The sequence below is a fragment of the Manduca sexta genome, chromosome 13 (genome assembly GCF_014839805.1).
Source record: "Manduca sexta isolate Smith_Timp_Sample1 chromosome 13, JHU_Msex_v1.0, whole genome shotgun sequence".
Taxonomy (NCBI): Eukaryota; Metazoa; Arthropoda; class Insecta; order Lepidoptera; family Sphingidae; genus Manduca; species Manduca sexta.
In genome coordinates, this window is record NC_051127.1 from 8,288,755 (window position 1) to 8,315,899 (window position 27,145).

The 27,145-nt window shown below is 33.5% G+C and overlaps 3 protein-coding genes across 8 annotated transcripts; 2 read left to right on the forward strand and 1 right to left on the reverse strand.

Annotated features, from left to right (window-relative positions):
• The first annotated feature begins 952 nt into the window (after positions 1–952).
• LOC115444994 (serine/threonine-protein phosphatase 4 regulatory subunit 3) lies at positions 953–14,530 on the forward strand. 6 transcript variants are annotated; one of them, XM_030171027.2, is made up of 10 exons: positions 953–1,040; positions 1,433–1,847; positions 2,465–3,400; positions 3,483–3,675; positions 7,669–7,811; positions 8,065–8,240; positions 9,035–9,225; positions 9,460–9,666; positions 9,782–9,918; positions 10,895–11,038. In XM_030171027.2, the coding sequence occupies exons 2-10, from the start codon at positions 1,551–1,553 to the stop codon at positions 11,036–11,038; spliced, it is 2,424 nt and encodes an 807-aa protein (XP_030026887.2). In that variant the 5' UTR covers positions 953–1,040; positions 1,433–1,550. The 6 variants fall into 6 exon arrangements, with proteins under 6 accessions (XP_030026887.2, XP_030026892.2, XP_030026888.2 ...); XM_030171032.2 differs by having other exon boundaries at positions 997–1,076; XM_030171028.2 differs by having other exon boundaries at positions 1,031–1,325; positions 10,895–14,530.
• Positions 14,531–14,570: 40 nt separating this feature from the next.
• On the reverse strand, positions 14,571–18,261 carry LOC115444995 (cilia- and flagella-associated protein 36). The gene is made up of 7 exons (XM_030171034.2): positions 17,484–18,261; positions 16,851–16,927; positions 16,467–16,670; positions 16,081–16,217; positions 15,356–15,566; positions 14,976–15,102; positions 14,571–14,796 (listed from the first exon to the last, which is right to left on the reverse strand). The coding sequence occupies exons 1-7, from the start codon at positions 17,590–17,592 to the stop codon at positions 14,627–14,629; spliced, it is 1,035 nt and encodes a 344-aa protein (XP_030026894.1). The 5' UTR covers positions 17,593–18,261; the 3' UTR covers positions 14,571–14,626.
• Positions 18,262–19,765: 1,504 nt separating this feature from the next.
• Positions 19,766–23,337, forward strand: LOC115445014 (phosphatidylinositol N-acetylglucosaminyltransferase subunit H). Its single transcript, XM_030171051.2, has 4 exons — positions 19,766–20,186; positions 20,471–20,595; positions 21,172–21,264; positions 22,278–23,337. Exons 1-4 carry the CDS (start codon positions 19,904–19,906, stop codon positions 22,386–22,388), a joined length of 612 nt encoding a protein of 203 aa, XP_030026911.1. The 5' UTR covers positions 19,766–19,903; the 3' UTR covers positions 22,389–23,337.
• The last annotated feature ends 3,808 nt before the right edge of the window (positions 23,338–27,145 follow it).

Genomic DNA, 27,145 nt, shown 5'->3' on the forward strand with positions numbered 1-27,145 from the left:
AACAATAGTATAAAATAAACTGAGTGAAGAGTTTTTAAGTAATACTAGCCACTCATATAAATAAAATAAAAAAATCTATGTTAAAGACAAAGTCATTAATTAAAACGGCAACATTCGAGGCGGTCGGAAAGTCACAACGTAATAACTCGCTCAGCCGACTTTACTAATCAGTAATCTGTGAGCCGACTCACTTCGCTACGGCCCATCGCGACCCGTTTGTACTATTTGAAGCATTTCGATTGAAAATATATGTGCGGCTGATTTTTATTCTGCGACCCAACCCGCCCCGCTTCGGCAAATGGACGCGGTCCATTGCAATTCAAATGCAGCACTTATAAAATATAGTATTATCCACATTATTACTGATCTACATAATATAATATTTTATAAACATTCAAGTATACTCAATTTATTAGATAACGCATGATAAATAATCTAACCATCTTTAGTTATATATATATGAAATGATAAACTATTTTTAGCTAGTAACTTATATTATTATTTGAATCGAAATTCGATTATTTATTCGAATCGATAATTAAGATTGATCGCTAAAATGTGCTGGATAAATCTATGCTGGATCGAGGACTGCACACTATATAAAATAATTTGATGTGATTTATTTTTGGGACAAATTTGCGAGAACTCACTGATGTATTCATCGCAACGTGTATGGCCTATTTTATTTTTTATACATACTTAGTAGTTCCATATTTTTTAATAGAGGGCGTTGTATTGTAATTTGCATTTGAATAGTTTGAAAGTGCCTATATTTCATGGCTGTAAAATTGTAATGATTTCAAATAGTACTAATATGTTTTTTCATATGAAATAAAAATACAATTTTATTAAATGATATAATAAAAGATAAATTCTGTTATAATATTGCTAAAGAAAAACATATTTAAGCTTTGCTAAAAACATTTTTTTAATTACACAGATTTGAATATCCCGCTTTTTGAAGTTCATTTGAGAACCCCGTTATTGAAGCGTTGTTGTGAATCCAATATGGCGATATTTGATGTTGTACTATTTTGAAGGTACGTCAATTTGACGATTCTGTAATGTTAATTCCGGTAAATATTATATTGTTTGAGAATCCTAAATAGTTAAAGAAGACGCTCAAATCTAATTGATTGATAACATACGTATTTGTGTCCGATGGAAGGTTTACAATTTGTATTGTTTTGTTTGTGATTCCTATAATTTTAATGATTATTCCATTGTTGTACGAAATTATAAATCGTTTTTGGATGTGGAAGCTAAAATTCAGCGCCGATACAGCTGTGCTAAAGGGAATTAACGTTCGGGCTATTCATGGTTAGGTGTGTTTCATAGAAAATCAAGAACAAGACGGAATGTAATTGCGGTAATTATAATTGGAATATTTCTTGTAGTCGTTTCGTCATGAAAGTTGTTATTTTTGTTTCAGAAGTGCATATGTTTTTATACCAATGGGAGTTAAATAAATACGAATCGGGGTGCACTAGATTAGCGCCACAATAATTAAATCAGTATTTGAGTACATAGTGTTTAGAGCACTGACGATAATGACAGACACAAGACGAAGAGTGAAGCTTTACGCTCTGAACGCTGACAGACAGTGGGATGACAGAGGAACGGGACATGTGTCGTCATGTTACGTGGAAAGGTTAAAAGGGACTTCACTCCTGGTGAGGGCAGAGTCCGACGGCTCGTTACTCCTCGAGAGCAAGATCCAACCAGACACTGCATACCAGAAGCAACAAGACACATTAATAGTGTGGTCGGAAGGTGACAACTTCGATTTAGCATTAAGTTTTCAAGAGAAAGCTGGCTGCGATGAAATATGGGAAAAAATTTGTCAGGTAAATACACTTTCATATTTAAGGTATGCTAGAGTGAGTGTCTACCAACTTGCTATTGCAGTTGTACACATAGGAATGATTGTACAAGGTTAGAATATTTGAAGTATTGTAGAAATCTTGCTTAATTTTCTTATGTATTTCTTCAACAATACTAGAAAGTGTATATAAATTTTGTGTTCAAAAAGTAGAAAGTTTTATCACTTTAATTCTATGTTTATCATTAACAGATATCAGATTATGTAATTTGTTTGTAAACATTACTGTGCAGACAATTTTATTGATAATGTCCCTCTTTGACAATTATTCACAATATATTATTTTATGTGATAATGGCTGGTAGATATTCTAGCCACAATTATTTATTCAAATTCATTATAATTAAAAAACACCACTATTTTAATATGTGATGTGAAAGCAAATTGTACTTTATATTCAATGTGTTAAAGTTATATAAAAAGAAAAGTTGCATGTAAAGTGTATGTATGTGTGTTTATATCAAATTGCCTGGTTTTATTCTTTACTATTATAACCTTGCACTCTAATTTAATCTTGATTCAACTGCATAATATTTTTACATAATTAAAAGTTAGATCATGAAGACAAATTTCAACTTTTAGGTACAAGGAAAAGATCCGTCAGTTGAAATAACCCAAGACATAGTAGAGGAATCAGAAGATGAGCGTTTTGATGAAATGTCAGATAGTGTACAACCGGTGGAGTTGCCTGCATGTGAAATGGGACGTCTTGAGGATATTAGTGAACTTGTGAACAGCTGTCTGGTTTCCCCAGCTCGTAAGGACAAGCTCGCTGCAGCATTGGAAACACAACATTATATCAAAAAACTACTAAACCTCTTCCATATGTGTGAAGACATTGAAAACATTGAGGGATTGCATCATCTCTATGAAATATTTAAAAGTATATTCCTTCTCAATAAAAATACTCTCTTTGACACAATGTTTGCAGATGACACAATATTTGATGTAGTTGGTTGTTTAGAGTATGATCCCAGTTTGCCACAGCCCAAGAAGCACAGAGAATATCTCAGAGAGTTGGCAAAGTTCCGTGAGGCCATTCCTATAAAAAATAAGGATTTGCTAGCTAAGATACATCAAACCTACAGAGTCCAGTACATACAAGATATTGTTTTACCCACTCCTACAGTTTTTGAGGATAATCTGCTAAGCACATTGTCAAGTTTTATATTTTTCAACAAAGTAGAAATAGTAAAACTTATAGAAGAAGATGAAAAGTTTCTTACGGATTTGTTTAAGTTACTTATGGATGATAAGACTCCGGACGTGAAAAGACGTGATTCTGTTTTGTTTTTAAAAGAGTTTTGTAATTTTTCACAAAATTTACAACCACAGGATAAAGATGCATTTTATAAGACATTAGTATCTTTGGGAATCCTGCCAGCGTTAGAAATCACATTAAGCATAGATGACCAGAAAACAAAGACTGCATCTATAGACATATTGACATACATTGTTGAGTTCTCACCCTCCGTAGTGAGAGATTACACATTACAGCAGGCTAATAACACAGAAGAGGTAAAGTATTTTAAATCCTCTCCCCTTCTTTTTACATCAGTTTTACATAACCACATAAATATATATTTTTTTTAATTTTCAGGAACAAATGTTACTAAATATAGTTATAGAGCAGATGCTAAGAGACCGTGACCCTGAACTAGGGGGTGCAGTGCAGCTAATGGGTGTGCTTCGTATACTTCTTGACCCTGAAAGTATGCTTGCATCCGTCAACAAGAGTGAGAAAGCTGACTTCCTTAACTTCTTCTACAAACACAGTATACAAACTCTTATAGGTAAGTGATTTACACCCGTATTTACAAACAATACTATGGGAACGCACAATACGTCCGAACATATAGTGTCGGGAATTTCACAGGTTTCTTTAGCTTTGTTTACCTGACCACCAACTCTAGAAAAAGTGTATCTTAATATTGGTCGCGGTTCCTCTCGTGTTGAACAGCTTTCTGGGATAAAGGTCCGATTTATATTTTCCTCAGAAAGTAAGTTGATGTCCTTCTCAAGGTCTCAAATTATCTCCATACAAAATTTCATCAAAATCCATAGAGCAATTTTGAGTTTATCTCATACAGACAAGCATACAGATGCGGCGAGGGATATTATTTTATTTATATTTTTAGAACTTTTGAAAAGAATAATTCCGTCATACATGGTTGTTGCGTAACTTTAACCATTTACGCAGGAATCAATTTTCCATGTTTTTGCAACATTTTTCATTGATGCTTTGCTCCTATTGGTCATAGCGTGATGTTATATAGTATATAGCTTACTATATAGATAAATGAGCTATCCAACATTTAAAGAATTTTTGACATCGCACGAGTAGTTTCTGAGATGAGCATGTTCAAATAAACAAACTCGTCTGCTTTATATAATAGTATAGAGTAGCCCATCACAGTGCTGTCATGCCGAAAGCATTAAGAAATAGAATTATTATGACAGCATCATTCCTTACTTATCTAACTAACTTTTGTGAATGTGGGCCTTACTTTTCTGATTTTACTAAAGCAATTTTTATATTTAATGTTCATACTGAACAACATTAGTTATGTGTTGCCATTGCCAGCTGCAGGAACTATTCTGGCCCTCATGATATATACATTGCAAACCTGATAATGTTGATCATTAAAAGATCACTTGTTCTACCAATTTATAGTATTATACTAGCCTACCTGCTGTCTTCCAAGCCTATTTTACTAACACTCATCAAAATAAACCAGATATTTATGTTCACTTTATGTAACAATAAGTGCAGTTGCAAATCAAAAGTATTTTTTTAACTTCATTCAAATTATATGAAGTAAAGTTCTTATGTAATACCCAATAGAAATACATTAATGTTTCCAATTATTTCAAATTGCTTTAATGATATGAGCTAGCCTTGAAGAATATTGGACCAATTTATTCTCTATGAATGTATTGGTTATCATTTTTATAATCGCATTGAGGGTCAATGACGAGATTATCTTATTAGAGATATATGATGATATTTCAATACAAATCATATGAAATATATATTTACTTTGAACTTGAATGTCTTAACATCTGCATTTTAGAGATGTTTTTGATTTAAAAGCCATTGCGCTAAATAAATGTATTTATTATTGAAACATAAAATACTGAAACTTTTTGAAGTAACTTTTATAGTTTATAAAGAATCAAAATCAACAAAATCCTACCACTAACAGTACCATGGATACCTCTCAGTTCTCCAACTATGCAGTTAGAAATAATTGAAAATAGTAAGCGTTTCAATCCTTTCATATGCCTGGGAATTAAATAGACATAGAATGATTTTCTTTAGCTAGTACTTACACAGAGTCGTCACATCACATTAATGAAAACACATAAGCGTCTTTACATGCGCTAACATTGAGCCCAAAAATCATCCACGAATAACGAACGTTTGCGCCAAAAATCCTGGTTTTCGTTTTTTTATTTTTATGATTATTTTGTAGTTTAGTGTGAATTTTAATATGGCGCGTGTGTAAGTGTATGACTGACCGACAGTGTAACGTTGCCGATGCGACGAATTCCCTTAGAGTAGTTGTAGTGGGATTTATGCGTCTAAAATTAAAATTATTTTTTATTGATATTTATTTTGCTCAAAACTTACACGTTTTTTATTTTACATGTACAATTCGAGTTACTTATTGTACAGTGTTATTGTTAAGAAGATGACTATTTGGTTTCATTTCAACCCAATGTCAAAATGTCTATACTGCAGTAGTTATATTACGTTAATCTGTTACTGACCTCACCTGACAGTTGTTGTACACATATCTGTTGTAGTATTAAAATATCTAATCTATTATTAATGCATCAAGCTCTGTGTTGAAACAACTAACCTGTAATGGTACTAGTTTTTTTTAATCTATACAGTTATTAACTCTATATTGAGATTCACATGCGGGACAATAAGTGAAAGTAATTTTTATCCTTTCTGCATACACTTGTTTGCAGTAATATAAATGGTTTTAGCTTGAGATTTGTATACCAGGGTTCTAAATTACTTCATATAAATAATTGAGACATGTTGTGCAACAGAATTAAGGGGGTTTTAATTGGTAGGAAATGTATAAACAATTTTATGACCTTGAAAAGGAACACGGCAGGTTTTGTTTAATTATGTACCAATACAATTGCTAGAAATAGTTTTATACCTTTTCCTTAAGAACCCACAAAGGAAGTCTTTTTCAAAGGTTTTGATATAATTACGTCGTTATTGCGTGCACTTTGCGGGAAATTGAAAGCGCATTTAAGTCTTCTACTTTATTATTTTTAAATTCTTTTAGATTTATAAATGTTCATATCCATGGCAGTTGCAGTATTGATATTTTAAGACTCTCCAATAGGTGTCACGCTTAAAACACAATGTCCTTTAAAATTCCGTTCCTATTTGTGTCGTTGTTATTATATATATTAGTTTACAATGCTTGATGGGGGCAAATATTTAAATTAAATGATATATCGCAAGATCCGTATTATAAATCCCAGTTCATGTTAGCTTAAGAGAAATCAGTTCTCAACATATTAATATACTAGCTTTTGCCCGCGGCTCCGCCCGCGTTATAAAGTTTTTCAGGCTAAAGTTTTCCGTTATAAAAGTAGTAGTTTCCCGGGAGCCTTTGTTCTTCCCAGGGTCTCAAACTGTCTCTATACCAAATTTCATCTTAATACGTTGGGTAGTTTTTAAGTTTAACACGTTCAGACAGACAGATGCAGCGGGGGACTTTGTTTTATAATATATTTTTTAGAACTTTTTAAGTGGAACAATCCCGTCATACATCATTGTTGCACAACTTTAACCGTTTACGCAGCGCAGGCAACGGAAGCTCTCAAAAGTAATAATTTTCCCCGTTTTTGCAACATGTTTCATTATTGCTCCGCTCCTATTGGTCATAGCGTGATGATATATAGCCTATAGCACTCCACGAACAAAGGGCTATCCAACGTAAAAAGAATTTTTCAGTTTGGACCGGTATTTCCTGAGATTAGCCATTACTGCTCCGCTCCTATTGGGTATAGCGTGATGATATATAGCCTATAGCACTCCACGAACAAAGGGCTGTCCAACGCAAAAAGAATTTTTCGGTTTGGACCGGTAGTTCCTGAGATTAGCGCGTTCAAACAAACAAACAAACTCTTCAGCTTTATATAATAGTATAGATTGTGTTATGATGAGAAATGCATACTTTGGGGATTTTACATTTTTTTAAACAGTGTGCATTGGTATTGGTACCAGGTATTGGTTTGACAAATTTTGATTTTTGAGTTAAATTTTTTTTTGTAAGTTCTTTTTTTTTAAACACAAAAAAGATTCTTGCTTTGACTTTTATTTTGATTTAACTTTTATTATTTTACTTTGATTTAAAATTTGAATTAGACTATGTATAATTACTATTTTAATATTATTTGATAGGGTTGCCACACTATTGATTGTATTATCTTTAGTGTTATAAGATCCAGTAAGTCTTTTTGGGGTACAATCAAAATTTTTAGACACTAAAGCATCTGTCATGTTTTGGTTATTCCATATTTTATTCTTGATTGAGAAAACATTTTTTCCCTTAAAATTGGTTGCTTGTAATACTTAGCACAATTTTATTATGTACACAAATCTGTTTCATACTCTGTGTTATACAACAGACTATACTATTGCTTTTCGACATTATAAAAAGTATTTGAAAACAATATTTGTAAATTATTACATACCTGAAACTAGAGGCTTAAAAAAATTCAAATGAAACAATTATATTAATTCACAGCTCCCTTACTAGAGAACACAACTGGTGAGAAACCGCTGAAGGAGGATTACCACACGGTGCAACTGCTGGGGCTTGTGCTGGAACTGCTTTCGTTCTGTGTGGAGCATCACACATACCATATCAAGACCTGCATATTAAATAAGGTGAGATTATGTAGTTATAAATAGGGTAATAGAGTTACCAAATATTGTATTATATGATGCAGTGTATAGGCAGTTTACCTCATGAAAATGTTAATAAAAAAAATCTAATTAAAACTTTGTACTATGTTAATTTTTTAACTAGGTAAAGTATTTGATTGTATAGTTTTATGAGTGAATAAAAAATAATAATATAGATAAAGGTGTTAGATGAATACTGTAAATATATTTTATTATATTTCTTATATGTTTCCAGGATCTCCTTCGTCGTATTTTGGTGCTGATGCGGTCTACTCACACGTTCCTGGTGCTGGGCGCCTTAAGATTTATGAGGAAGATCATCGCGCTTAAGGACGAGTACTACAACAGATACATCATAAAGGGAAACCTGTTTGCACCAGTTATAGACGCGTTCCTCAGAAATAATGGCAGGTAAATATATCTGTTGCTTTATTTTTATCGACTTGAAATAGGGTGTTTGAATTTTTTTTAAAATGTATGTACTAACGATAAGAGGACTATTCACTTATAGCATGAATTATATTGTGATTGTTAAAATATGCTCAATTTATCCGTGAGTTTCTTTTGTCATTTATAATTTCGCGCTAAAACGCGTTGTCACGTGACGTTATCCCTGTGTGGTGTCATCGCTCATATACAAACATTCGTGAAAATAATGTTTTAATATAAGTGTCAAATATAAACTATGGTTTTTGTAACCTCGGTTTTTTTAAAGTTATGAGTGCGTGGCATCTGTTGTTCTATGTGTCATGCAGTCGTTACTATATATTTATTGTATTGAATGAGGTAATGTTTATGAGAGATGACGTCACTAAGAATGGCAGCCGGCATCGCGTCGTTTTAGGCCGCCAGGGATACAGATTAAAAATTCAAAATTTTAATGACATATATAAAATATTTACAATACATTTAAAACAACAAAATCTATTTGATAAATATTGTCGCCCACTATTCTTTCTCCTGGAGCAATTTTATATTTTTTGGTTACACCAGTCAAACACCCTATTGATAATATTATGTATTAATTAATATAACCATAAGTTGGTAATTCTACATGTAAGAGTTTGTCTTGGATGAAATAAAATTATATAACATGGTGTAATCTATGTTTGAGCCTCTTTTCATAAGACCTGTTAACTTAGAAACTATCGCATCAACCATTGCACATACAAAATTAATGTGCCATACCATGTTTTTAATTTCAGGTACAACTTATTAGATTCTGCTATATTAGAATTATTTGAATTCATAAAACTTGAAGACATAAAATCACTCTGTTCACATGTTGTGGAAAATTATGGAAAAATATTGGAAGATGTTGAATATGTACAGACATTTAAGGCTTTAAAAACGCGATACGACCAACACCAAGACAAGTTAAAGGAGAGGGAAAGAGGTAAAAGAATGCATTTATTAAGTTTACCTGATGCAACTTATTAGCGTATTTATCACTTCCATGTTTGGAAAAGGAATAAACCCAATGACAATTATAATCAATAGTGTCATAGAATACAATGTGGTTATTATGTCAAATACAGTCAAGATAATTGGAATGTGGATATTTGTTTACTTTAATATATGTTTTGTTGTGAATTATTTTTAAATATACTAATATCGGTATTGTTTCCAGTGAGCGGCAGCGTGGGCGTGACGGAGGCGGTGGTGCCGTCGCTGTTGCGCACGCGGTACCGGCGCGAGGCGCGCGCACCCGACGAGGAGGAAGAGATGTGGTTTAACGACGACGACGAGCTCGACGACGACGCGCCGCTTGACGCCGCGCAGCCGCATGCGCATGCGCACGCGCACCCCCACACGCACCATGCGCTCGACGCCATCGGTTAGTCTATCGTTATACGATTCGGCAGCTTTCCTACTAGTCGCAGCTTGCCTGGCTGTGAACGTTAGATACGCTGATCGTCGTATCATATAATTTTATTATGATCATATTTCAGGTAAAATAGTGGAAAAGAAAGTGTGCACGAACACAGAGACTGTGAACGGTCCAAGCAGGGTCCTGCTCAGTACGGCGGCGAGCCCAAAGCCGACACACACTGACGTTCAGGTATCCTCGCCCAGATTACTCAATAAGGTAAACTTTTAGTTCCCTCACATAATATATACTCGTCGCTTTTGCTGCCGATTCGATTAACATCTCTCTCGAATCATATCAACAAGCGAAATATACCTATCATTATTAAATAGGTGCTTTTAACAAGCATAACATTTTACGATTCATGTTTGCGCTTTGGCAAACGTGTGTAAAATAAAAAAAAAATCAATTGCATACTCATGTCAAAGTAAAACATTCAGATATAATGTAGAGGGAAAGGTTTCCTTGAGTTTTATGTGTTTTCGCTTTTATTTTTAAGTTGCTAACTTTTGTTTTTATGATTTGAGATGTATGATCTATTCACAGTCATATCCATGCAGTGACAGGGCAGCGGTCGTACGATGACACGCTCTTTATTTACCTTCAACATATCTTTTTATCTAATCAGTAACTGTCAATTTACTGACACATGCGAAAGTTTCGGCGACTGACATGAGTGAGTCAATTGACCTCGGTTTATGACACGCAACAATGACAGGTTATTCGCTATGTGTACTCATTGCCGCTATTGGGTAAAATACACTCGTACAATGAACAATTTTGAAAATTTGAATTTTCCCTACTGCCTGGCGTTGTGTGGATATGGTGTAAATAGATCTCCAGTTTGTCAACTTACTCTTAGTATTAGCTTTAATTTAAGTATAAGTTGCCTAGGTGTTTGATGTGTTCTATAATGGGATTGTAGTTTCTAAGCAATTGTACAGTTATTTTCTGAATCACATTGATTTTCATTTTGCTTCACTTTGCTAATATAAAAAAAATGAAATATTCGAGTGTTTCATAGCTGCTTATGCTAAGCTTATGGCTAAACACTCCGAATTAATTAATTTCAAATTTTGCAATGTAAATCGATGTAGGAATAATGCTCATGACTTTGGCACTGACAAGTTCTCGTAGCCTTTTGCTTACAAAAGCATATTACATATCATAAATATTATATGTGTATGTGTCACAGGGTCTCGTGGACTACGACGGAGATTCAGACGAGGAGGAGGAGGGGGGCGGTGGTGGCGGCGGCGGCGGCGGCGGCGGCGGCAGCACGGCTGTGAGCGGCGGCGCGAGCGACGAGCGCGACGCCAAGCGGCCGCGCCTCGCGTAGTGTCCGCCAGCCGAGCGCGACGAGCCCTGTTTCAAGGAATATACACACCCGGCCTCGCGGCGCTGTGCAGCCCAGTGACACACCGACACCGCTCACCATACACCACGGAATGCAGTAAGATATGCTAGTGGATGTTCTAAAACCCTTGGACGGTACACGACGTGTCTGTCTCGACGGACACGCATACGAGTAGATGTAGCCAACGTGTGTCGGGCGCCGGGGCGAGCTGGAGACGACCGCGTGGCAGGGTGAAAATGGCGCATGTGTTGTTTGATATGTCGACGGCTATATTGTGATATTAACATTTGTCACTGCCATAGGAGCTGATAGATGAAGCTCGTCTCTTGATCGCCCCTCCCCGATACACGTTCTCAGTCAGATGTACTCGCGTCAGACATAAAAATTACTTACAACCGCATTGTGTCCATTTGTAAATACGAAATGATGACACTCGAGTTTCCGACTTAGTTAGATAAAGTATGAAGTGATTCATACTTCGTAGAGTAATTAATTACTTCGGGCGACATCAGAATGTAGAACAAAATATCGGTTATGAGGTGTATTTAATGTGAATTATTTTTAACGGTTAGGTTACCTTTGTCAAGGATTGTAATCAAAAAAAGTACAAAGAAAATATGAGTGGGAATGTCTAATATAATAATTAAAAAATCAAAAGCACCGTCAACGCAATACGAATGTGTATAAAATGTACGTACTTCTAAAATAATTGTTTAGTTTACGAACGGTTGCAAGGCCAATCTTTTAAAAGGAGATGTTTGAATTTGTATACTGTGCTGTGGAATTGCTACTCACTAGTATATTATTGTATCACAAACTGATTTATGCTCTGATTATAATCTGCTGTCTTTGAACATCGCAACTTGTCTTTCGCGTCGTAAAACGTAGTGTTTATTGTTAGAATATCTCGAGGGTATTATTTCAAAGACAATGTGAAAATAATTTTGGTTTCAGGTTTATCTTAATTATTTATTTGCACAATATTTTGCATTCCTTTCGTGTTGAGCTTCTCGAGGACGATAACATTTACATGCTTTTTTTGCAATATATTCTAGGTAAAGTACGAGTGATTTTCATTTTATTCTCATTTCTTCTTTTGGAAGCTCAACTTTTGTTGAAAGTAGAGAGTTATCCCGTTTTACATCTTTGATTTTCTGTCTTTGTACATTGTACATGTTACATAATTTATCTGGATTTTGATATTATTTAGCTTAAGGAATAAAGATGCCATTTTAATATAAACTTAAAATTGGATACCATTAAACTTGCCATTTGTAAAATATAGGGTGACGTAAATTGTAACTCTTTTTAATAGGTTGAAAAATAATGGTATCAATTTTTAAGTTGTTACTACTTAAGGTTCATAATATGAAAGTTGTTAAATTGTAAAAAATGAAATTGGCAGCTAGTAAGATGTTTTGGATTATGAATTATAATATAATTATGTAAGAAATGAATGGCATAAAGTCGATAATTGCATTAATAATAGATAGTAAATATGTCTGCCGATTTCCATAAGAATTGGACCAAAACATGACTGATGTAGGCACAGGTTAATTAGTTAAATAAATTGTTACCATACTTAAAAGGTAATTCTAAATCCAGCCATGATTATTAAATATATTTTTGTTTTATTACCACTTTTAATTTCATCCTGTTCTTATTGTATAGTGTTGCATGATATAGCATGATTGTTCTTGAAATCCAGATTTATTATGTGTTCTCTTCTACGTTGGTTGTTCGCAAATATAATTCTTGTAATTTCGTGATCACTATTTGTGCTTCAAAAACGCCTCCGATTCATTTCAATGTATTATTTTGAATACAATTGCAAGTCCATTCACAAAAAGATTATGAAAATGGATTTGAATGGAAGTTCATTTGGATGTCTTGATCACCAATATGGTGATACTACTAATAATTCAAAATGAAGAATCGTGTTATAGGTGTTAAAAGGCGCCGATTCTCATTCGCTTCTTCACTACATTCTTGTGCATTTGATTAAAAACGTTTACACTTGTCATAGTCTTATATTTAATTTTGTTTCTTTAAATTTTGGTACCACTAGATAGGATTGTGCGGAATCGGATAAGTGTAATTGATTGTCATTCTTTCCCTTCGTTTTCTAGAATTTTTACTAAGATTATCGCATTGATTGTTTATTTATGAAAAAATATTTATAATCGCTGATAAATGTTTGAAGACACAATATTAAAAGTAGGGAGTATGCAGTATACAATATTAATAAAATGTCCGTTTACGAAATGAATCGCAGATGTTGTTGTGTCGCCGATGTTTACCCTGAAACTGACTTGCGATATCAGTATTAAAATTCTTTACTTTCAACAACCACTTCTGTCTTTGCTTATGAGCGTTATTAGCTTTTTGCTCCGCAAAAGTAATGTGTATGTGATAAAAGTATCTGATTAAGATCCATTTTATTTTATTACTGCGTAAACTTCTAGATTTATCGTTCGTATTTTGTAAATAATATTAGATTTTGTAAAATATACTTTATCTGATAAACTCAATTATTCGTAACGAAATTAGCTTGCCCGATCCCTAGCCGCCAAAAATATGGTGTTTAGATACCGCAATCCATAAATTTTATTTATACATTTTCAAACAACGTTACAGTTATCTAACGCTGTTTTAACAGTGCTGACAATTATCACTAATTGAAATATTATCATAAAAAAGAAACGGAATTTTGCTGGCGGCGTAAATTAAAATTTTAAATATTCTTTTAAACTTATAAAGTTACAAGTATAAAATTGCAAGAGATCGTCGGCTCTAAGCTGTTATAATGATGCTTAAAACACCTAACCGTTTAAATTATACTTTTAAACTTCCTTTTGTATTCTTTGAAAATACATATCAATTTTTTAATATGTATCTGACAGCGGAAGTGTTGATCTCTGTTTCACTAATACAGCATAGTGAATAATTCAGTAATGGCACTTTTCTCGTCCTAAATATGATGGTCACATTGCATCCACTGCATCGACACCATGTGAAAATTATATTTTTTATTTTTATAACCATTGCCACTACCTACAGTGCACAGTGAATGCGAGGCGAATTTAATTATTACATACGTGGGGTGAATTTGTCAGAGTATATTGTAAATAAATAACGTTTTATGTAATAATTTTATTTGAAATCTGCCAAAGTCCACGTGTCTAATAGGCTATAGCATCGAGCTGTCAATTAGAATTATACGATACTTATATTCCTTGAAATAACTTCCCCCGTTAATAAAATACGAAGTTCTAGGTGAAAGTAGACTGTAATGATGACTATTTTTTATCTGTCTAGGTGGATGACCATCATAAACTAATTTATACACAGATTAAAATTAAATAGATTTACCTATTGGCAAGTTGTGTAAATTAAATAAATAAGCTTACTATAATGCTATTATTATGATGTCACTAGTTAAGTAAGCAATATAAATATAAGGTAATACGAAATCGATGTTGTATTATTTCAAAACTCCTAGGAATAAAACTGGTTTTAGTGTTGAGAAGTTTTAATTGGTAACGAATAGAGAAGATAGTTCAGGTATGTTTAGTGAAAGTCGACAACTTCAGTCTTGAGTTTGGAGGCGAGTGCCCGGCGTAGCTGCATGGCGTCCGGTGTGGGAGGCGGCGCCACTCCCGCCAGCACCGCCGCCGCCGCGCGTGCCGACCGCGGCCGCGCCCGCGCACCACCCGCCGCACCCAACACGCCCGGACCTTCTGTGTCACACCATACACGATCACTTATACAAATAATCCTCAATCATTGAAAATTGCTATATTAGTTAGTTCATTTAAAAAATCTATAGGAATCCTGTTTATTATTAAAAAAAAGGATGTTTTCACAGCTATAGGATAGCAATTACATGTCACTACACAATTACAAATACGATACTCGCCACCATGTGCTTCTTCAGTGTCAACAGCTCCAAGCCGTCGCTCGCGGACTTGTTTCTTCAAAGCCAAGAGTTTGTCGCGTTGTTGCTTTAGGTACTCTTGCCGTGCGCGCATTTCTTCTTCGGTCACCTATTAGACGACTCGCATTTATAACAGACAGAAGAATAAGTAGTGACCGTTTAAACTAAATATTAGAAAAAAATACAAGTTGGAATACCTACCAAAATAATCGGAATTTACATTAATAAAATGAAATGGGCTGGATAAGCATTGTCTAACAATGTTAAATAGGTACATTGTTACTTGTACACAATATTATAACTGAAATTTGTAATATTTTTTAAATCGTTTACAAGTTTCATAATTATTGATCTAGTCACACCTCAATTTTTTTGGGCGGAGGAGGTGGCGGCTGCTTCAGTGGTTCTAAAACTTTTTTTTTCACCATAGGAAAGGAAACATTACGTTTTTCCTTGTTATCATCTTTCTTTTCAAAACTTTGTAATTTATTCAAAAGAGTTTGTTTTTCAGCCACCACTTCTTCAGGTGGAACACTTATCTCAACTTTATCTTCAATTTCATCCAGTTGCAGCCTGAAATTATTTATGTGGTATAACATCGGATCGAATATTTTTCTTATTATACTGTGTTTATATTATTGTCATAGCTTCTAAAAATTATCCTATATTCAACACATCATAATACAGCCAATGTCCTAGGTAGGTCGATAGTTATAATTTTTATTTCATCCTTCACAAAGAGTATTTCTAAATCTTTTTGTTGTTAACTCTTATCTAAAGAGAATTTAAATATATAATTATTGATTGCGTAAGAATTCGTAGTTATATTGCGCAGTACTACACCGCTTTGATGCCCCGGGTAAAGCAGTATATTTGGGTTTTCTGCTCAGTACCAGCTCGGGACTATGGTATACCCGAAATGGCGGTAAATTCTTTCCGTCACGTCATGAAACGGAATACACTGGCGAAAAGTGGGTGGCCTAGTTGTACCTCTACCTAAGAACCCCTTCATGGACAAAAGCATGACATGTCCTTTGTTTGTTTTTAAATTATTGATCCACATGTAAAGAACAGTTAATTAACTTACTTTTTAATCTCAGTCATGACATCATCATTGTCTGGCCAGTCATCGCTTTCCTCGCTGCGTGATGTATCCAAATCTTCCGAGTCTGATGAAAACAGGTTCGGCATTGCGCCATATCTTCTCTCTATTAATTCTAAAGCCTGAAAAGAACATACCTACAGTTGAAATGCCTGTATTATGCGTCTATTTCTTACAAATAAATAATACACGATATATGGATAAATGATATTGATTAATTATTCTTTTACGATTTTGTACTTGGCTGGAACCTATATGTAATTAATTACCTACATAGTTTATTTTTTTAAGATTCGAAGGAGGTTTTATTGGGTGAACCGATTAGGTACACCTAAATACAATTTATTATAGTAGATATTTAAATAAGATACCTGTAGTTGCAGTTCCACATTCTTGTGCGTCATCATTTTGACGAACATGTCGTAGTCATTGGCCGCCCATATTTGTTCAAACAGGCGACGATAAAAATGCGCCGGCAATCCTGCCAAGTCACGAGCCGAAAGCTTACAAGCCGCCTCAAATTGTTCTGCCGTAATTCCTATGTCATCCATAAACGATCCTAGCATCACATCTACCTATAATATAGTATGATTAAAATTTAGTACACTGAAATAATGCAGAATAATTCAAATAAATAATACAATTAGCATTGAAAAATTTACAAAACCGGAAGGATGGCTACAGATAAATTCTAAGAAGGAATAAAGTGAATAATCAATAAAAAAAAGTGTTAAATGTTAACATATTGCGCTTACTAAGTTTCGATATTCATTGTGAATCTTTTTATATTCAGGTCTATCAAGCACTTCCCCATTGTCCGTCGGCTCAAAAGCTGTAGACCAAAGGAAAAATATATAAAGCTAAATATTATTGCATAGTACACCAAATAATACTAACAACTAATTAGTACCTAATGTTTGAACTTATATAATTCATCTAGATTCATTGTGTATCAATGAAAAATTTAACTAACTAACGCCTGTTGCTTTTATAATAGCAAAATGTACCTAACTAAAAATTATTAATAAAAAAAAATAAGTAGGATTTGATTAAAATTGTTTAATAAGGTATATTATAAATTGTATTGACTGCCTCGGTGGCGTAGTTGTATTGCACGTTCGGTACAATAGCGCTCTGAGGTCCTGGGTTCGAATCCCGGGTCGGGCAAAGTGATATTTGGGTTTTTCTGCTCAGTATCAGCCCGGAGTCTGGAATTTGTGCCCGATATGGCGATAGGCTCGCCCCCTATCACATCATGGGACGCAACATACTTGGCGAAAAGTGGGTGCCCTAGTTGCGCCTCTGCATACCCCTTCGGGGATAAAATGCGTGATGTTATGTATGTATGTTATGTATAAATTGTATTTCATTGTGACAGGAAAACTTACGCAAGGACTTCTCTTCTATAAATGTCTGTAGGGGGACGTTCCAAACAGGTCCATGTAGAAACCCCACCAGTGAATCAAATACCCAAGCATTACCGTCAGAATTATCCATTACAAATATTGCATTGACAAGTAAATGATCTAATATAGCATTTATCAATTGCAGCTTGACCAGTTCTTTGTTTTAATTTTCTGTATCAACTAAACAGTTTAATGAAAATATGTGACGTCTCACAGTTGTTTGCGTCCAAGTTGTTATGGTTACTACATAGGCAAATGTGGCATTATGTTGTTTTCTTTCATGTTTACTCTATCAGTAACCCAGGATACTGAGTTATTAATAGCTCCCTGGAGGCTATATCGCAGAGCATAATTATTATAAACTCCAAGAAAAAGAATTAAGTATCACCGTTACTTTTAGTGAAATCCAGAGAATTCATTTTTTTTTATAAAATACTAATAAAACATGATAAGGAGTTGTTTTATTTGGAAGGGAAACAATTTTTTGAGGATCTACTGTTGTTAGGTATAGTCGGGTTGCCCTGCTTTGGATACCTTCTGGCACCCAATCCAACCGCAATGTGGCAACAACGTTCCCTAGCTGGTCGATTATTAGGACTTTAGGGGTGGGGAAAGGGGTATTGTTTTTTTTTTATATCTTGGAGTGAGATCCAATAGAATGTTAACTGACGAGAGATGATTACCCCTCGGCAGCCGATGCAGTTATGGCGGCCTGGTACCAAATATAGATAGGCTTATCCCGGGGCCGGAACGCGACACAATACACACCTCGTGTACGGTCGTCGCTATCCGGGCGGATATAAAATATACCTATCCCACAACCAGTAAATGCTTGTTCTCTGTTGTAGATAATATCGGTGGATGTTGTTATTTATTTTATTATGTTTAAGTACATGTTGTTTAATGTTGCTTCACTGATTACTAAATAGCGGCGTTTATTGAGGTCGCGATATCATTTTTTTTGCCAGTAGGTGGTGGGCGGTTCTGTAGGTAGTACCTATTTCACCAGACTGCAGGCTGATGCAGCTAGCTTCGGTTATGAGGAGTGTCTTGATTCTTGCTGCGTGTTCAAAATCCAAGATCCAAAAGCAATATTAATTTACCTAGAAGCTATATCTACTGAACATAATATGAATTTAGTAGAATGGTACATCATAATTTCATGACAACCCAACACAACAAAGGAATTAAGTAATTTATTACATTTGATTTTGGTGAGTTTCCTGCTGAGTCTTCAAAGTGCAAGGTCCACAGTACCAGGTAAAAGTAAATTGTCATTCCGAAGTGATCCGCAATCTAACACCGAAGTAAAAAAATATGTCATAAAGTTTTTTTTTATTGAGAACACAGGGGTCTTAATCTCTACGCCAATAAAATAAAAAAAACAATAGAAATTGGTATAAGTATAGAATACCGCTCCACATTAATTTCACGAAGATAACGTAATACGGTCGTGTTACGATGTATGTTTAATGTTTTAGAGAATAAGGCCTCTGCAGAATGAGTCAGTGTCTATTGAGATAACAAGCCCAAGGTAGAAGGTTTCTATTGGATGCATTACAAAAAAATATCATAAAGCCTGGCTTTTTCATCAGCTTTATCTGGAAAAAAAAAAAAAGGTATTTTTCTTAATTTCAGAAGTGTTGTTACTTTCCATTTTTCGTGCGTATAAGATTACTCATAACAGTGACAAGTAACAAAAGTTTGTATTGATGACATAGCCGAACACATAGTTGTACGTTGGCAGCACAGCACAATTGATCTTAGCTAGCTTAAATAAAAAAAAAAAGGTTTTTGACACTGGCTGTCAATTGGGCTGTCAAAATCAATCCTAAGTCAGTGCTGCCAGGTATATAGTTTATCTGTATTTTTATAGATTTTTAACTCAAGATACACTTAATATCATATGGTATAGATATCAGTTATTACCATTACAGAATTTTACCATTCGTACACATTTTTATACAGAATAAAGAGTTTATTCGCAATATTAATGTATTTATTTAATCTGAACTTCAGGATATAAGAGAGTGGTACTCAAAGAGAATTATAATATATATGGTGGTACTGGTACCTAAAAAATTAAAGGTTACCGGAAAATGAAATACTTGCGTATTAATTTTTTATGTGTGAAATAATTGTATTATATTCTGTTTGTAAAAGTTTACTTATTCATTGGAATAAGTAAACTTTTACAAACAGAAATTGAAATTTTAGGACCTATAAAAAGAAAAGTTGTTAAACTAAAATCTGTGTAGATTTTTCATATAATACAGATAATACGACTCCGCAACCTGGCAGCACTGTTTAAAGCCGTGATCGAATTTTTAAAATTTCTATGCACACACGAAATAATCCAGACAATAATATTGTAGAAAAACAAAACTACCATAACAATTTTAATGTCAAACCAAAACTCAGTATTTGACTATGAAAACGTGAACGGAGTAAAACTAGCTTTAAAAGTTGACACCGGCAATGGTTCTCCGAATTCAAGGCTTTTTACGATATCATACAAGAATGAAAAAAATAAATCTTCGTGGCCTAAGAAGTCTTTATTTTTCGCTATCTTATTCAACTGTTTAGCCCTAACGTTCATTCAAATAAGTTTAACTGCAATGCTTGTTATAATAATAGTATTATCATTTTTAGTTTTTTTTTGGGTGACACACAGTGTTCAGTCAGGTGAGTGGCTCTTGTTGTATTTATTATTTCAACATCCAATATAATAGTCATTTTCTAAATAACAATTAAAATACTGTTTAATTTTAATATCATATTCAAATACTTACAACAGTTTCTATCTTTTAAAAAACACTGAAACATCTTTGCAAATTTTCATTCATAATATTAGTAATAGTAAGGTCCTATATTCCAAGAAAAATTCACACAAATAAGTCTCTAGTAATGGTAAGTATTAAATATATACAAGACATGATTAACGTCATTAATATTTTTTCTATTTTCAGAGAGCTTGCTAGTCATTCCCACTGTTGGTGTACAGAGTTCGGTGAAGTATGTATGTGGCAGAGAGGATCAGTTTGTATCCTGGTCTAGTATAGATGATGTTATCATCAATGAAGTCATCAGAATGGTAAGCAGAACATGTTAATTCTGTTTAGATAGCTTCTTTTAATTTTTTTAAATGTTTATTTACATTTTAATGTTCTTACTTTATTTCACTTGTCATTACCATCATCCCATGAAGTCTACTGCGGAATATAGGCCTCCCCTAAAGATATCTAGACAGTATTCAATTTAAATTAAAATACAGTATAATCTTTTTGTAGACCCTGCATATATGGACTAGGACTAAATTTTAAGATTATGAAGGATCAAATTCTGGGAAGTGATGACATTTGGCACAAGAAAAAAGAGCAATATTTTCGATTTCCTTAAAATAACTTTCCAATCACCTTGCGAAGATTGCAACCTCATTTAATACTCTGGCTTTCTAATTGTTCAGTATTACTACAAAATGTTTAACTCTCATATAAATTTCAATTTGAATGTATTTTTCTAAGTAAATCAAGTAACCGAAATGAGTAATAGTATATTGGAAGCTTATTGATTAATAAAATAAAGAATTGTGATAACATAAAGAAATGTTTATAAAAAATATTTATTTAAATAATAAAAAAGTAATGATGTATGTATTATTTTTTTTCAGAATCGAGTATTGTATTATCTAACACTACTAGTGAAGCCTGTTAATCAAACTACTATAGAAGCTGAGTCAATTAAGCTCATACCACTTTTTAAAGTAAGTGAAATAATCACCTACCATCTAAGTTTGCTCATTGTAAGTTATTCTTGTTCGCCCAGTTAGTGACCTCATTTTCAAATACAAATACAAATTTTTGATTGCTGAATGTAGGTGTAACAAAATGTTTTAATACATTCTACCGGGATAGGTACCGATGTGCAATACAATCTTACTACACTGTGTACTCAATAAAGTAGTAACTTTTACATTGCTTTTTTATATAGTATGTAATTCACATTATATTTCTTATATATATATTAAATTGGTAAAACTTAAATAATGACAAATTTATTTATGTTCAAGGTATTTCTGAGTGCTATAAAAACAATTTGATAAAAGCCACTTATTAATTTTGTATTTAAATGATGTCAAGGAATCAGTATTTTTTATGTCAGATGGTAATTTATTATAAATTTTTATTGCCATACAATACTTACATGTTGTTGTTGAGCATTACAGATTTGCATTGGGGATAGTATATAAGGTTTTTATGTCTGGTCTCTCTTTCTAACACTTGCCCATGACTCTTAAAGTAGCTTGGATTCTGTCTTAAAAAGATACAAATGATATATTATGATATATTATGTTATATTATGATATATGTACTTGAACCTTTACTTTTGAAGTATAGTCAGGAGGCCCATCTATGAGGGCAAATCTGTCTTTTTGCAATTATGGGCGTTTTAATCCAATTGATAACTGTGTGGATAAAAAGGGGATTTTTTTTATCCTTTACCTATATGGCGAATAAAGTTGTCCTTCAATTAGAACACTCTTGATTGCAAAATTACAGATAAGGTCTCATAGACAGGATAAGGCCCCCTGACTGCATTAGAATTCATTTTAGATTTTTTAAAAATTGTGTTAAATAACTATGATTTTTCTACGCCTCAGTGACAAGTCGAGCAACTCATTTGTTTGATGGGTAACTGGACAAAAACAACTTCCTCCAAAGTTCAATTTAATATTCCATAAAATTCAGTGTCGTAATACAAATATTTTTGTTACAGTATACAAAACCTCGGTTGGTGATGCTTGAGAAAATATATTCAGAACTACAGAATCTGCTCACAGAAACCCAGAAAGGAGATGCTGCCAAGGGTTCAGGAGATATTGGATAAGTTATAAAGTAAACAAGGTCTTTTACATCTAGGCCTTACTTATAAATGCTGTATATGTTTAGTTATACAATGTTTTGTGTCACTTCTAACAGTCAAGCAAAATCAAGTCTTTATTTTCTAAAAATAGAGTACATAGTTTTTGCTTTTAATTTTAATTATAGCAGTATTTTATAATAAGCCAGCAACATCGAGTCAACAATCTTCGGATTGTCAGAGCACCATCTGAGTTGCCTACCTCTATTCTGTTTTGCATTATATCTTGGAAGTGTTCACTCAGTAAACTTTTTGTCAATTTAGGTATTATACTCTAATATTAAATACCATTAACCAAATTAGTAGACAAAATATTAAATTTAATAGATATATAGTGTTTTTTTAGTAATGCGTTAATACACCTTTTTCGCTGTGTTTCATATTTATAGGTTTTCTTTGGCAATTCTGCCATCTAAGATTATTATTGACATTCCGTTTTTGGAGAAAGGGCGCATCCAGAGGAGGGTCATGGGGGTCATGACCCCCCGCTTGGGCTTGGTCCAGGATCTAGGTGGACCACTAATTAAAATTGTTAAACATGATCTTTTTATATATTTTTGTCCCAATTTAAATTTTATTTAATTATGTAAGTGCTTAATTATTTTAGTATGTACTTACAATATAAATAAATAAAATAATATAATACTTTGTATTTATAATAAATTATATGCTATAGAAATCTAGATTTTAAATAATTGTAATTTTAGGAACATGTTATAGTCCAATAGAAATTTTCAGCTTTTTATTATAATATGTATATTGTGGTCTAACTAGGAGAATGTATTAGAAAAATCTAGATTTAGTTGTGTTGTATTTAGAAAAATATTCAATTAATTGCCAAAGTTTATTTGTAAGTTGAAAATAATTTGAGTCATAATTATTAAGTAAACAATAAATAAATATTTTGTTGGAAAAATATTTTTATTATTCAGATGTCCTTTGTAAGTGATAAGGTATGTTTTTATTATTTGGTTTTCTGAATAATAAGATGCTATTGGACTACTACTACGGCATAGGCTATATCTGACGCCAAGCAGCATTGTGCTTGTACAGCTGTTTTACCACGTGAAGGAAATTGTAATTAATGTTAAATTGTGTAAACCGATTACACTGCAATATGAGATTATTATCTTCTTTATATTATGGCTGCCACTGTTTATTTATCGGTGATTTGCCAATATCAAAAACTTACAGCACATATAAAACGAAAAGAGGCTAAAAATCAGGTAAAATTTAAGTCATAATTCATAGAAAGTAAGTTTTTCAGTTTACACCATCATATTTATAATTTTCATTATTATTTGTTATTAGCAAAAAAGGACAACTAATGAAAATTTTGTTGCAAACAAAAAGTTATGAAGACTTCTACTTTAAAAAAAATAAAGATTTGATTGTTCAAATTGAAAATTCTCAAAATATGAGAAAACTATTCATAACTCGAAAACTATGAAAAAACGCGAAACATACATGGGGGTGAAATGGATACCCCTAGGGTTGCTCTATCTCTGGACCTCTGCTTGATAATATTTTTTGGAACAGCCTATATAAGATTATCATAAGTTTTGTCTGAGAAAGACAATATGAATAGGTATATGATGTAATATACCTGTTTTGTTGTATTGATGACACTATGTATAGTCAGTCGTTTTTCGGGGGACCAGTGATGTTCCCCCGCGTCGTGCTTAAAATGCTAGCACTGAGATGGCTTCGGCGTGTTCGGGTCGAGGTCCCGGAGCCATTTTAAAGTCCTGATGGGGATCACCATGGGGTTTTTAGTCGGTAAAAATCCGACGTACCCCGTCTACCTTGCATATGCACGACAGGGATCCAAGAGTATTTTCCCCATGAAAAAAAAATAAAAGGTATAGTCAGCCGTAAAAGTAGCTGAACTAAATCGAAATTTCAAAACGCTTTTCAAATGTCCGTATCAATAGTCGATTTTTTGTTAATAAAAGAAACTTCAAACGGCGTACTTTTATTATAGACAAAAAAAATATTTCTAATAAAGTGTATGGGTAAAAGCAATTTGAACTTTTAAATTTATTCAGCCACTTTTGTGGTTGACTTTACGTTACTTATAATTAATGGTATAAAAAACAAGTAGGTAGCTAGCATACGTATGTACAAGAAGTACAATCCACGAATTAGAACTGTATTCCAGGTGAAAGTAGAGTCACAATTAGGATAACCAAATTTTGCTAACCTGGATTTACGCCTGCAGGTGAATGGGGTCACATCTACAATATAGTAGGTACCTGCTGTACTGCCGGTACACATATTGGGTGTTGCAATATTTAACAAATCGAATATTCAAACAAAAATTGCATTGGTAGGCACTTAAGGCAGTAAATGTTGTAAAAATTATACTTTTTAATTTCCTAATTATTTGCGGAAATTTTCTTTGATAAATAACATGTTTAATTATCTATACTTATAATAAATCTGTAGAGAGGTCAATCCTGTACATGAAATATATTTCCAAAATAACTATCAGGGGGTGATTAGGGATTGACACTGACGCCAAAAATGCAATTAGTAAAATTTTTGTCTGTCTGTCTGTCTGTATAACCGTTATAGAAACAAAAACTACTCGACGGATTTTAACGAAACTTGGTACAATTATTTTTCATTCTCAATTCTCATCTTCATTTCACCATACATTAAAAAAACATCCCGACAAATTGAGCACCTCCTCCATTTTTGAAGTCCGAAATCCACGCGGGCGAAGCTGCGGGCAGAAGCCAGTAGGAAATAAAATCATATGGCCTCTTATGTCTGGTGAAGGTTGGTAACGTGTACAGGCTATGGTCGGTGAGGTTCTACGTTCGATTCCTTATTTGCGCAAAACTTCGAAGAAGGATTCTTGGATTATTAGCCTGGGTTAATTTCAAATAACGTAAGGCATGTCGGTCAGAAAAACTAATCTAAATATTGACGACAACATGGACGAAAAATTATTGCAAGACCACACATTACACTTGAATTAATGCATTTGAAAAATGTACTAATTAACCGCAGTCTATAAAATTGTAAACAAACTCCTCCACAATCAATCAATACTCGAAAACCTACAACTGTGAAATTGGCAAAAAAGTACCGCACGAGCTAAATCCCGTTGTTGGTTGCAATTTTTATATAGCGCGGACGGCGTGTACAGCCGTTCTCAATTCGCCAATTTGTTCCCAATTTGTAGGTTACCTCCGTTTGGACGTTGGATAACGCCGAAAACACGAACAAAGCGAGGCGACCGTCGATCTCATAGCGATCCGTCACAGTACATCCAACTGTACGAATTAACACCCTTGCTTACACCACCTTAATTATTAACGCACATATGTATGTGAAACGCAAAGAAAAGTAACGTAGCCAGTTTTAAAAAACAGTGGTTCTCGAAATTCATTGATAACAATTAACTTATTATGTGTGAACTGTCTGCTTTTGATTTAATCTCTGGAATCTATTAAGTAGAAGATGGCCTGATGATTATAATATAGTTGAATGTGGAACACGTAATTGATTGAGTTTAGGTATATTTTTTATATACTTAACAAAAGTATTATATATTTAGTTACATTTGATAAGCCTTAGCATACGCTTTCATAAAATTAACTACCAAATCAATGAAAAATAATAAATAGATATTAATATCATGGTCGGTACTAATAAATTGGTATCTACATTAAAAATAAAGAGGAAGAATTAGACAATTATTATATTCTGCGTTATTTTCTGAATCATTTATTTAAATGAAAAAGCAATTCCATACTTTACCAGAATACATTGAGTAAATACAAATTTTGCAATTACACACAAACAAATTAAACGTTACAAACTACGATGTCTCGAGTGCGTATCTGCAAATACCGAATAGGAAACAGATAGAAGCCGCTGTGAATTATCACCAAGCATTATTTGTAGACGACGGCGTGTAGTTTAATAACATTAATGCGCGAGCGTGGGGAAATCGAGCGTTGTTTTCCTAGAATTAGAACGATTTGCGCAAAACCCAATGATCACAGTGATTTGAGGCTTTTGGTTCGTTACGTAGAAATTGAACAATCGTTGTTGCAATCTCGTTCGACGTGGGTGTTTCTGGTTACTAACTATGCGCTTTGTTGTTTTTATTTAACTTTATTGTCGTAAACGGCAGATAACAGTAATTTTGATTCGGTAGTTTGCATAGGATTTGTATTTTCGCTTCGACTTTTATTGCCTATAGCTAAGATTGCGAGTATAGAAGATACACAGCGTACAATTTTTTTCTGTTTTGTTTTCCATATTCCTTAATCAAAGCTATCTTCTGCTGTTTTGTGTGCTGTTTGCCTATCTTGCTCGGTGTTTCCGCGTCATATTAATAGATATTTGATTATTTGATATAGTACTTATTCTTTGCGTTTGGAATAGTCATGAAGCACTTTTTATATTATATAATGCTTACTTATTTAATTTTAGTATATTGAAATGGCCTTCGTATGATTATAATTAAGGTATGAAACTAGGTGTTGATCGCAGCTTCTGTCACGTGAAAAGCTTTTCTCGCTACAGAAGTTCCTAAAGCACTGTAGAAATTCTTAACGCCACATATAAGACACTAGCTTCATCTGTTTAAATATATAAAATAAATATTTTTATATTTCCTATGGGACCAAATAACTGAGATAAAAAGTAGCTTGTGTGTAAATCCAGGACATGGCTTATCTGTGTGCCAAATATAATCCAAATCC